General features: G+C 46.1%; 1 protein-coding gene across 4 annotated transcripts in view; it reads right to left on the bottom strand.

The window, feature by feature from the left end:
* The window catches only part of LOC134958467 (laminin subunit beta-2-like), a 203,161-nt gene that overhangs the window by 94,043 nt on the left and 96,491 nt on the right, over window positions 1–12,627 (bottom strand). For all 4 annotated transcript variants that reach the window (XM_063941099.1, XM_063941100.1, XM_063941101.1 and 1 more), the window contains exons 8-11: window positions 7,741–7,943; window positions 6,470–6,590; window positions 5,563–5,751; window positions 1,652–1,831 (exon numbers count right to left, since the gene is read on the bottom strand). In XM_063941099.1, the coding sequence (XP_063797169.1) occupies window positions 1,652–1,831; window positions 5,563–5,751; window positions 6,470–6,590; window positions 7,741–7,943 (693 nt within the window). The remainder of the gene's footprint in view (window positions 1–1,651; window positions 1,832–5,562; window positions 5,752–6,469; window positions 6,591–7,740; window positions 7,944–12,627) is intronic.

Genomic DNA, 12,627 nt, shown 5'->3' with positions numbered 1-12,627 from the left:
TAAGTTTTGTGTTAAATAACTTAGCGCATGCGCGCTTCGTACCATGCGCATGTACAGTTTCCACCTAATCGCTGCGTTGCGAAAAACGGCAACGAGCGAACAACTCGGAATGACCACCAATGTATAGTAGTTATGGACCAGGCACTAAAATACTCTACAAGTCACAGTGTTCAATACTGTAGTCAAAAGCAAAGTCTTTCTCCCCCCCCCCCCGAACTCTCAGTGCACATGTTACATTCTACCCCACCTGCAGTGCAGAACGATTTGCTAACAACTCTGAATGACCCCAAAGGCCAGTAACAATAGTACACTAAGACGTAGGATCTTAGAACAATGACGCACTGACATTAGGCAACACTGAACAGGGACGCACTGACATCTGTGTTCCAGAAACAATGGTACACTGACACTTATTATCCTGGAATAATTGCACACTGGCACTTGGGACCCCACAACATTGACACACTGACATATAGGATCTGAGATCCTGTAGCAATGGCATACTGACATATGGGATCCTGGAATGCTGCTGTCCAATCCAAAAACAAAGTTTTAAGCACTGTTATACAGCATGCAAAATAGAAATTACACAAGTGCTACCACTGGGATATTGTTGCTGCATTTCACATAGAAAGTTGGCTTGTGTGGTTCTCGCAGAAGGTGCAAGAAAGTCCCCAATGTCTATACACTTAGTATATAAGGAGCGATAACCAATCCAACCCATTCTATCAAATCCTTAATTGAGCTTAGAGAAAACTTCCCCTTCAGTGTTTTAAGTCTAACTTCTGCTTGGATAAATCTCTAACCCATTTGAGGCTGACCCATCAACTCTAACCCGTCTATGGCTGATCCATCAACTGTAACCCCTCTACGGCTGATCCATCAACTCTAAACCCATGCATGGCTGATCCATCAACTCTAACCCATCTATGGCTGACCCATCAACTCTAACCCATCTGAGGCTGACCCATCAACGCTAACCCACCTACGGCTGACCCATCAAAGCTATCCCATCAACGGCAGATCCATCAACTCTAACCCATCTGTGGCTGGCCCATCAACTCGAACCCATCTATGGCTGACTTATCAACTCTAAACCATCTGCAGCTGATCCATCAACTCTAACCCATCTGCGGCTGACCCATCAATGCTAACCCACCTACGGCTGACCCATCAAAGCTATCCCATCAACGACAGATCCATCAACTCTAACCCATCTGTGGCTGGCCCATCAACTCTAACCCATCTATGGCTGACTTATCAACTCTAAACCATCTGCAGCTGATCCATCAACTCTAACCCATCTATGGCTGACCCATCAACTCTAACCCATCTATGGCAGATCCATCAACTCTAACCCATCTGTGGCTGGCCCATCAACTCTAACCCATCTGCAGCTGTCCCATTAACTCTAACCCATCTATGGCTGATCCATCAACATTAACCCATCTACGGCAAGTCCATCAACTCTAACCATCTGTGGCTGACCCATCAACTCTAACCCATCTATGGCTGACTTATCAACTCTAAACCATCTGCAGCTGATCCATCAACCCATCTATATGTAAATGTCCTTCACCAAATCTGTCATCATTTATGTGTTTAAAACAATGGATACTATTTCTGTCACTTGTTTTACTTGGACTCTTACTTCTACATCCTTGGAAGCTGTCAGCACTAAGCCCGAAAAATCCTGACTTGCATCTGTCACATCGTGGACCTTCAACAAAATCTTTGCAACGGCACTGTCCAGCAATGTGCCCCAAAACCGGGTCATCCTGAGCGTCACAGAGTCCTCCATTTAGAGAGCCATCTGGGTCACAGTCACAAGCTGCCGGGGAAACATAACAGTGGTTTTATGGTTCTGCCATAAGCGGCAGCTACAGCATTTGAGTTTCTATACATTGCATTACATCAGAACTAAGAAAAGATGAAGAGAACGTAGCACAGGAGTAGTCCAAAACCTCTCACATGGGGGGAGATATACTAAACCTTGGAGAGTGAGAAAGCACCAGCCAATCAGCTCCTAACTGCCATGCTACAGGCTGTGTATGAAAAATGACAGGAGCTGATTGGCTGGTACTTTATCTCTATCTACTTTATCACTCTCCAAGACATAGTTCATCTCCCCCATAGTGTTTTTCTTTTATATGTCTAGATGGATCTGTAAGCACGCACAGGGCTGCCATCAGAAATTGTGGGGCCTGGGACTGATAAAAAAGGTGTGCCCCCCCCCCTACTGCTACCTTATCCCACCCCTTGTTAACATGACCATAATAAGATGAAATGAAAAATGGGACTTGGTGAATATGTAAATGGGAAACCCTTTTACTAAAGAGCACAGGGGGTGACAAAGACAAGACAAACTTAGGAGAGGAGGACCATGGGAAGTATGGGAGCTAGCGGGGTGCAGTCGGGCAGAGCTGCAGGGATGGCGCCACAATGGTGCCGGTGGGTAGGAGAGGGGAGCGAATAAAAAGGGGGGCGGAGACTTAGTGTATATATACAAAGTGAGGAGGACTGGGAAGGGGGGGGGGGTGCTATGGGAGCAGACTGAGGGAGTAGAGCTGGAGACAGACCAGGTGGGGTGGCGGAACCGGGTGACCCTGCAAATGCTAGTGTGTGTGTATATATGTAAATTATATATACACATACAGTATACTGTAGCAAAGTAGCCCTATAGTGGAGGCACGCACACTGATTCTGGACTTCTTCATCACTGTTTTATTTTTCCAGGATAACCGCAAAACATCAACTTTCACAGTGAAGAATGGGCCCAATTCAGACCTGATCGCTCGCTAGGGTTTTTTTGCACTGCTGCGAGGAGATAGTCGCCGCCCATAGGGGAGTGTATTTTTGCTTTGCAAGTGTGCGATCGCATGTGCAGCCGAGCGCTACAAAAAAGTTTTGTGCAGTTTCTGAGTTGCCCAGGACTTACTCAGCCACGGAGCCGGAATTGACGTCAGGCACCCACCCTGCAAATGCTTGGACACGCCTGCGTTTTTTCAACCACTCCCAGAAAACGGTCAGTTGCCACCCACAAACGCCTTCTTCCTGTCAATCTCCTTGCGAACGTCCGTGCAAATGGATTCTTAGTAAAACCCATCGCACAGCAATGATCCGCTTTGTGCGGGTGCGCATTACGGTGCATACGCATGCGCAGTTCTGACCTGATCGCAGCACAGCGAAAAAAGTTAGCGTGCGATCAGGTCTGAATGACCCCCAATGTTCACTTACTAACAGAGACCTACTCCCTAGTCACCGGCCACTAACTGGCATCGATCATCCAACACAAATGGCCTAAAGATGCCTTATCTAACCCAGATTCCCCCTCCCAGATTGACAGGCAAGCCACGCCCCCTCCTTGCCTTTAAAAGATAGGCCTTCACAGGTGTTCTGACTTGGCCAGACAGGCTGCCAAACTGCAGGGAGTCACGGTATTTTCACCAAGCAGGTAAAACACACATTTTTATTCTTTAAATGTATACCGGCGTCCAAGCTTACTAACTAAACACCCCTGGCTCCTTTATAGCACACACAGATGTAGCAAGATTCCACGATGCGCATGCAAAGTGCGGACAGTCTCGGCATTGCTCCCGCGTCATAGCTCCGACACCAGCTACTGCCCCAACACTAACTGACCGAGCTCAGCAACGCCTCCCCAAAAATACCCTATCCACATTGGGGCTAAATTCAGACCTGATCCTAGATGTGCTAAATTTAGCACATCTACAATCATTTACATTTACGATGCTTTTGTACTTGACAAGTAGCTCCGTGTGCTGGCAGGGAGCTACTTCTCGCATCCCGGGTCGCAGTGACTGCGTGTGACATCACGCAGCCGCTGCGGCCCACCCCCCGCACGGTCCTGCCATGCCTGCGTTGCCTGGACCACGCCCCCAAAAACGGCGGCCAAACGACGCCCGCCCACCCCCTCCCGCCCAGCAAACGAGTCGATCGCTGGGATGAGATGCCAATGCGCAGTTCAGACCTGATCGGCTGCTGTGCAAAAACGCACAGCTACGATCAGTTCTAAATTAGGCCCCTTGTCTCCTCATCAATTTAGAAACAATTGATAAAGTTTTCACAACATTTATTTATAATAGAAAAACTTTATTCATCTTTCTGTAAGAAAAACAAAAAACATAATTTTGTAAGTTCATTTCAGAAAAGCGGCTTTACTCGGCGAGAGAGAAAGTGTAATTTCCCCCCTTCATTCTGACTTATTGTTTTGACTGATGATGAAATTGATACATACTATGGGCCGGATTCAAATGTTATTCCTCCCCTCCCGGCCGCGATCGCGACCGCCGGCGGTATTCTAATATTACTGCTGACGGGCACCACAAGTTAATTTCAATGCTGAAATGCATGTAAAGAGACCCGTTTGGGCTCCCAAAAGGGTCTTTTCACGATCACGCCCATTAGTTTAGTCGGGTTTAAGTGCTTTGCGCGCCCAAACCCGACTGTACTGGGCGTGATAGGGACGATAATGGGGGATATTTGAATTTCGCCCCTTTATCTCCCGTCACTTTAGACGGGAGATAGGGGGCGCGTTAAGATTTGAATCCAGCCCTATGTGCGTACATATACAACTGGCTTGGAGCTTCATTTCTTTCTGGTCATGGTGGGTTCCATCCTACATGATTTGGGTCATCTTTTGTGATTTGCGCAATTATATTTTATTCCTACAGTATATGAGTTTTTTACTCCATTATTTTAAGAATAAACCTAAACTACTACTGCGCACTGGGGTATTTTCCGGTGTTTTTGGTGCTGGGGTCTGACTTCAGGTATCTCACATTCATACAAGGTCCATGAATCATCTGGCTCATCTTCTGAGTGACAGTGTCGGAGAACATCAGACATGTAAAAGCTTTATTTATTCATTTCAAAGTGCGCACAGTACTTACTTTTGCACAAACTTTGAATGGTTCAAATGACCACGCCGTGTGCGTCTTTCGGTTTTGTCTTTTCATATCTGTGTTTTTAAATCTATTTTCTGGCACGGATACTGGGGGAGATGTACTAAGCCTGAAAAGTGATAAATATCACTGTAATAAAGCACCAGCCAATCGGCTCCTAACTGCCATATTACAGGCTGTGTTTGAAAAATGACAGTTAGGAGCCGATTGGCTGGTACTTTATCACTGTGATATTTATCACTTTTCAGGCTTAGTACATCTGGCCCCATATATGAGGAGCAGCTATTTATTATAGAACTCCCACTTGGAGAAGCAGACATCACACTGGCAAGAATATAGGGGACAGCAGAACTAAGGTGAGAACATACTGTGGGGGGATATCAGACTGTGGGGGAGATGTACTAAGCAGTGATAAAAGTGGAGAAACAGCCAGCGGAGAAGTTGCCCATGCCAACCAATCAGCTGCTCTGTATATGTTTAAAATATGCAAATTATAAATGTTACGTCAATGCTGATTGGTTGCCATGGGCAACTTCTCCACTGGCTCACTTCTCCACTTTTATCACTGCTTAGTACATATCCCCCTGTGACTTGCATGTCTGAACTCCAATAACAATGACGACCAAGTACAAGGTACCTTTGCACACACTGCTATCTCGGATGTCCCTTGTGGGGTCTTTGAAGTAGAATGGCTTGCAGAGCTCACAGTTCCGACCCATGGTGTTATGCAGACATTCGTCACAAATGCCGCCGCTCGTGTTCCGGGTGGACAGGTAGACCGCCATGTCAAAGTGGCACTTTCGCGAGTGATTGTTACAGTTGCATTCTGAAAGGAAGGCATTGTTTAGTCATTCTCTATAAAAGAAACGTGTGTTGGTGTATGGTTGATTTAAGCAGGTTCCCAAATGCCGCACTCACCCCTGGCTGGTTGCCATGTCAACGGGATTGTGAGAAACAAGGTCTATAACTATGAAGACTCTGCAGGTTATTTATTTTGAATCTTGTGATGGGAACTAAGGCCTTTTGCTGCAGCGTATACTTGTGCAATGACCAAATGGACTGCAAGCAGCGTGACAAGTGACACTCCGCGGCGTGGAGACTGCTGTTGCTGCCAGTTATTTAAATAGAAGGATATAGGCTATAACCGCTGTAGTGACCTATTAGACGGACCATTTTGGCAGATCCAGGACACATGGCAATTTATATTTTGGGCGCACAGTGGCACATTGGTTAGTATTGCCTTGCAGTGCTGGGGTCAGGAGTTTTAGCCCAACCTGCATTCTGTTGGTGTGCAGTTAGTAAGTTCTCCTTGTGTTTGCGTGGGTTTCTGGTAGTTGCCCTGGTTTCCTCCCACATTTCAAATTCACTTATGACTAAATTTTCTCTGTAATACGCTGTGTAATATGTAAGTGTTATATAATTATAAACATTACTTTTCATAAACAAATAGTAACAGCTTATTCTAATGTTATTGCACCGCGCAGCGGCGCAGGGAAATTTATATCTTCCTCCGCTTTTTGACGTGACAAAAACAGTTCACTCACTTTTGCAGGCGTTTGTACTGCGTCCTTCGGCAGGTCTCCAGGGAATGTCATTGAAGAAACTATCACACTGTTCACAATTCAGCCCCTTTGTGTTGTGTTTGCACACACATCTCCCGTGTACCTGGGGATTGGAGAATACAGGAGCATTAAGACAAAATCTGAGGCTACACTGCGTATTTGTATTGAATTAGACGGCGGTTGACAGCAAAGCCTATCTGGAGGTGGAGAAACGCGTCAGCCATTGGACACTAGCTCACTGTATACAAGGATACCATCAAGGATACCACTGTATACATGGATTCCATCAACTCTCCTACTTTCCTTTTTCACTAAATTCAGATGATTTACGTATACACACAGATGGAGCCATGCACCTCTAGCCTTCTCTGCTGCGCCTAGGTGCACCGAGGTTTATTAGCATAAGTCTTTAATCTATTGTTTTCAGATGCAATACAATACAGAGAGAACAATACAGCATGGAATTAAGTCATTACAGCAGGGGATTAAGTCATTACAGCAGGGGATTAAGTCTGAATGCCCTGGCTCAGTTAATCCTATTAAAGGGATAGATGAGGAGGGCTCCATCTGTAGGTTAGACTCTCAGTTGTGCAGCACCATCTGGTCAAACCAGCTTAACGGCAAGACTTAACCACGCATTTATCAATAGCGGTCTATGTCATTACCCTCTGATTCTAACTTTGGTGGACTGCTATTTAGCAAATACTAACTGCACGTGTATACATGTGTTTTTCTTGTGACTACATTTGCCATCATGCCCGATATCTCTGTAGACATCGTGTGTGTGACCAGCAATGGATGAGCTGTTCAGTAGGCGCAGATTGTCATGTTCCTCTTGTCTGCAACCGTTGATCATTCTTGTCATAAAGACTTTAATGGTGTATTCAGTATCAAAAAACGAAAGACTAAAGCTTAAAAATTGATTTTGGGTGGCATTAACTAATGAATGATACAATAAAGTTCTTATCGCAGTCGCTGTTACTGGGTCACTGTCAGTGTACGCTAGCGGGCTCTCTAAGCACCAGGGGATGACCTTCTGCCACTATGCCCATGGACGTTCCACCAAAGGAACCTAACTTCAACAAACTGTCACTATGTCAGGTTGTGCTGCAGACCATGTGACTTCAGGACAGCCAATCAGTATTGGGTTCTGTTAAGTTATTTGACGACTGAGGTAGGAGGCATTATGTGTCATTTCTTGATTGAGGTAAAAGATCATGAAGAAACAGATGAAAGTAATGTAAGTCTTGTACCATTCCCTCTATGTCCTTGGAAATGCCTGGTATGGGGGCACACTCGGAGGCGTGGCCGTAACAGAAGCAGTTTCCTCGCACTACCAGCTCATACAGGGCGTAATAATACTTCTCCTTTATCTCCAGGCGGGAGTCCAGCAAGTTGTCTCCCAACGTGTGCAGCTTGGTGAAATTGATTCTGAGGTTGGTGATCTTCAGCAGATCTACGATATAAAATTATAACAACAGAACCTTGTAAAGATTATTGTGTCTGATTCTCCCATGCACAAAGAAAGCCCAATAAGAAGTTCTTAATTGTGGAGTAAGGTAAAAAAATATTGAGGTATTTTTTATTGATGGCAAGTCCATCACTTCTGCTATGATGACGCAGAACATAGATGGCCACCATCTGGTTCTCTGGCTATCATGTAACTGCAGGTTCCAGCCATTGGACCTGGAAGGTCATCCTGGGCCTTGTACTCTCAAAAAGCCAGAGTGTCTGCCTATGATACAGACTTTCACGAATACATAATATACTGATGTTCAGGACTTTTCACATACGCAGGACCTGTCCTGCGCATTCATGAACAGGTCCAGCGACGCAGGACAGCAGCAGATTGTCAGTGATTGAAAGTATGAAGCCGTTTCGGGGGCGGCAAATTGAGTCGCCGCCGTTTAGGGGAGGAAGAGGCCAGGATTTACGTCGTTGGACAGATTTCCTGGTCTCTTGCTTGGACCTGCAACGGGTGGCTTGCGCATTCCCATGGGTGCTGCAAGCTGCTCGATGGTGACTGAGTGATCCGATGGTGCGTCCTAAGACATCATCACACAATGCTATCACTGCTGCTTCCAAGGAAATTATAGCAACTCCAGTCACATCTGAATTAGCCCCAGAGTCCATTGTACTTTGGATACAACTAGAATGCCGCTCAGTCTGTCCCCTCAGATGAAGACCATTTAGAAATAAATCAATCCTGGAATAAATTGCAAATGTGGTAAATAAATAAATGTAAAATAATCTTGTTTCTTTACCCTTTCCCTACAGAACATGTTAAAGTTGCTTGTCAAAATCAAACAACATTAGTATAATATTGCTTATCAGATCTCTATGGACTGCGACCTGCACATTAGACACATACATCGCCTACACAACATACCTTGGTAATATCACTGGAGTCTAGTGAATATATAGGGTGTATTGTGGCTGATTCAGACTACAAAATGGCTGCCTCCGTTATGCACAGGCAAAACGTACGCCACAGATAAGCTGGATAAAATTAAGGTTGTGCGCTGGGCCATTTTTGCTCGATTTGGATTTGGTTCTAATTCGTCGGCCAACTTTGGATTTGCCAAACCGCCGTGACTGGATTTGGATTTGGATTTTTTTTTAAAAAATTTACAAAAAACAACTGAAATCACTTAATTTGGGCCTAGTATTATTAACCTCAATAACATTAATTTCCAGTAATTTGCAGACAATTTTGACCACCTTATAGCTCACAATGTTGTTTTCATCCACTTTAGGACAAAGGCCCTCATTCCGAGTTGATCGCTCGCTAGCTATTTTTTGCAAAGCAGCGATCAGATAGTCACCGACTCTAGGGGAGTGTATTTTCGCTTTGCAAGTGTGCAAACGCTTGTGCAGCCGAGTGGGACAAAAAAGTTTTTTGCAGTTTCTGAGTAGCTCTGGACCTACTCAGCCGCTGCGATCACTTCAGCCTGTCCGGTCCCGGAATTGACGTCAGACACCCGCCCTGCAAACACTTGGACACACCTGCGTTTTCCCTACCACTCCCAGAAAAGGGTCAGTTGACACCCATAAACGCCCTCTTCCTGTCAATCTACTTGCGATCGGTTGTGCGAATGGATTCGTCGTTAGAAGCATTGCACAGCAACGATGCTGTTTGTACCCGTACAACGCGCATGCGCATTGCGGTGCATATGCACGGGCAGTGGTAACCTGATCGCTGCGCTGCGAAAAACGTCAGCGAGCGATCAACTCGGAATGAGTGCCAAAGTGTTCAGCGAGCTGGCTGGTTTACTAAGCGACAGAGCAGCGGCACAAACACACAGAAGTTTATAGCAAATCTATGAAACACTGACACACAGCAGTGGGAGTAATGAACGGTTGTGCAAGATGGAATTGTCCTTGGGCCCTTCCCACCCTTATTTTGGATATTAAAAAGGACATGCACAGTTTAACAAACCAAGCCCTCCAGCAACAGGGAAACTGCGTGAATCACAGGGTTAGATGCACGTTAAGAAAGCGCAATAGGTTACAGCGCACCAAATAGGACAAACAATAGAAATGAATTAACAATATATTTTCTATAACTTGCAGCTCCTTTCCAACTGCGTGAATCACAGGGTTAGATACATGTGGAGAAAGCGCACTAGGGTACAGCGCACCCTACCCACGAAGTCGCGCAAGTTTCCAAATTCAGCTACACAAATGTTGGCAGGTATGCACAGATAAGTGGACGCTTCACGTTTTACACAGTCCATCTCATGCTTGTACACGTGGGGAATGCTCAAATTACAGTAGCATTTGTATATCTCCACACTTTAATTGAGTATAGGATCACCGTAGTATACTGTAGAGTTGTACCATGGGGGTAATTCCGACCTGATCGCTCGCTGGCTATTTTTTGCAGCGCAGCGATCAGATAGTCGCCGCCCACGGGGGAGTGTATTTTAGCTTTGCAAGTGTGCGAACGCATGTGCAGCCGAGCGGGACAAAAACAGTTTTGTGCAGTTTCTGAGTAGTCTGAACTTACTCAGCCGCTGCGATCACTTCAGCCTGTTCATGTCCAGATTTGACGTCAGACACCCGCCCTGCAAACGCTTGGACACGCCTGCGTTTTTCCAAACACTCCCAGAAAACGGTCAGTTGCCACCCACAAACGCCTTCTTCCTGTCAATCACCTTGCGATCGGCTGTGCAAATGGATTCTTCGTTAAATCCATCGCTTAGCAACGATCCGCTTTGTACCCGTATGACGTGCGTGCGCATTACGGTGCATACGCATGCGCAGTGGTAACCTGATCGCAGCACAGCGAAAAAACCTAGCGTGCGATCAGGTTGGAATGACCCCCTCATGTACGCCACATTATAAAACAGCTTCTTTCCGGTTTGCACCTGTTACGCTGTAGTGTAGAGCCTTATAACAAACCACTGTGAACACGGCTAAACAGCCAGTAGACTTGTTATCTAGTTACAGGACTGTTATTATATAAAGAGCATCAGATGGGTACTCTGTGACCCTGAGAAAGGTTATTGCAAATCTAATTATGACCCCCCCCCCCCCCCCCTCTCCCCCAGCGCGCTCATCCTCATAGATGTTCTGCAGAGTGACACTTTCACTAACTAAACCAGCTGGGACATGTCAGGATTGTACAGTAATCTGCTTTTTAGCTCCACACATGGCTGGTGACTGGAGAGGGGCCAACAGTAACACCCAGTATCGTCCCTTAAGCCGGGAGTCTGCCATGTAAGGGAATAGAGCGACGACGCTGAAAACACAGAGCTAAATCAGTAACAGCCACAGATCTCTTCCCCCCCCCCCCCCCCCCCCCCCCCGCTCACAAATAGCTCCCCTGCTTTTAGAAAGGAATCAGACGTCTCTGTAACTGTCAAGAAATAGCTCAAGAATGGGGCATTATCCAGCCCCTGTGTCAGACGGCTCTGTGCGACCGGAGGGGTGAAATCGCTCTTGGAACAATGGGGGTAATTCCAAGTTGATCGCAGCAGGAGTTTTGATAGCAATTGGGCAAAACCATGTGCACTGCAGGGGAGGCAGATATAACGTGCAGAGAGAGTTAGATTTGGGTGGGGTGTGTTCAATCTGCAATCTAATTTGCAGTGTAAAAATAAAGCAGCCAGTATTTACCCTGCACAGAAATAAAATAACCCACCCAAATCTAACTCTCTCTGCACATGTTACATCTGCCTCCCCTGCAGTGCACATGGTTTTGCCCAATTGCTATCAAAAATCCTGCGATCAACTTGGAATTACCCCCAATGTCTCGCACAAGGGCACACTCCTGAAAATAAAATCCGTACTGACCGTGAGTTGTGATGTCATCGCTTATAATCGGCGCATTCTGATGTCATCGCTTCTTTGTTAATTAAGAATAGCTTTCCATTGTAAGGAATAGCCCACCCCTTATTGTACATGGGGCAGATGTATATAGGGGGTCTATATACTAAGCTTTGGATGGAGATAAAGTTGCTGGAGATAAAGTACCAGCCAATCAGCTCCTAAATGTCATTTTTCAAACACAGCCTGTGGCATAGCAGTTAGGAGCTGATTGGCTGGTACTGTATTTCCAGCGACTTTATCTCCATCCGAGGCTTAGTAAATAGACCCCTAAGCCTGGAGAAGGCATACAGAAGTGATATAGCAGTGATAAGTGGAAGGTGATAACGCACCAGCCAATCAGCTTATAACTGTCAATTTACATATTGGAGCTGATTGGCTGGTGCGTTATCACCTTGCACTTATCACCACTTTATCACTTCTTTATCCCTTCTCCAGGCTTAGGGGGTAATTCCGACCCGTTCGCACGCTGCTGCTTGTCACAGCGGTGCGAACGGGTCGGAACTGCAGCTGCACGGAGCCCGCAATGCGCACGCGCGTCGTTGCCCGGCGACATCACCGGGCAATGACCAGAAGAAACAAGAAAGTGATTGCGCACGCGATCGCAAGAAGAATGACAGCGGGAAAGCGCTCCAGGGCGGATACTCCCCGTTTTCGGGGAGTGGTGAGTCCAACGCAGACGTCAATTCCGGGACCTGCTGGATCGATCGCACGGGGTAAGTAACTCTGACCCTGGTCTTGTTTTACAGGAATCTTTTTTTGCATAGCGAGTCTGCATAAGCGTTCGCAGCCCTGCTATGCAAAAATAC

This window comes from Pseudophryne corroboree, chromosome 9 (genome assembly GCF_028390025.1).
Source record: "Pseudophryne corroboree isolate aPseCor3 chromosome 9, aPseCor3.hap2, whole genome shotgun sequence".
NCBI lineage: Eukaryota > Metazoa > Chordata > Amphibia > Anura > Myobatrachidae > Pseudophryne > Pseudophryne corroboree.
The sequence above is the reverse complement of the archived record's forward strand: the minus strand, read 5'-3'. Positions and strand labels throughout refer to the sequence as shown.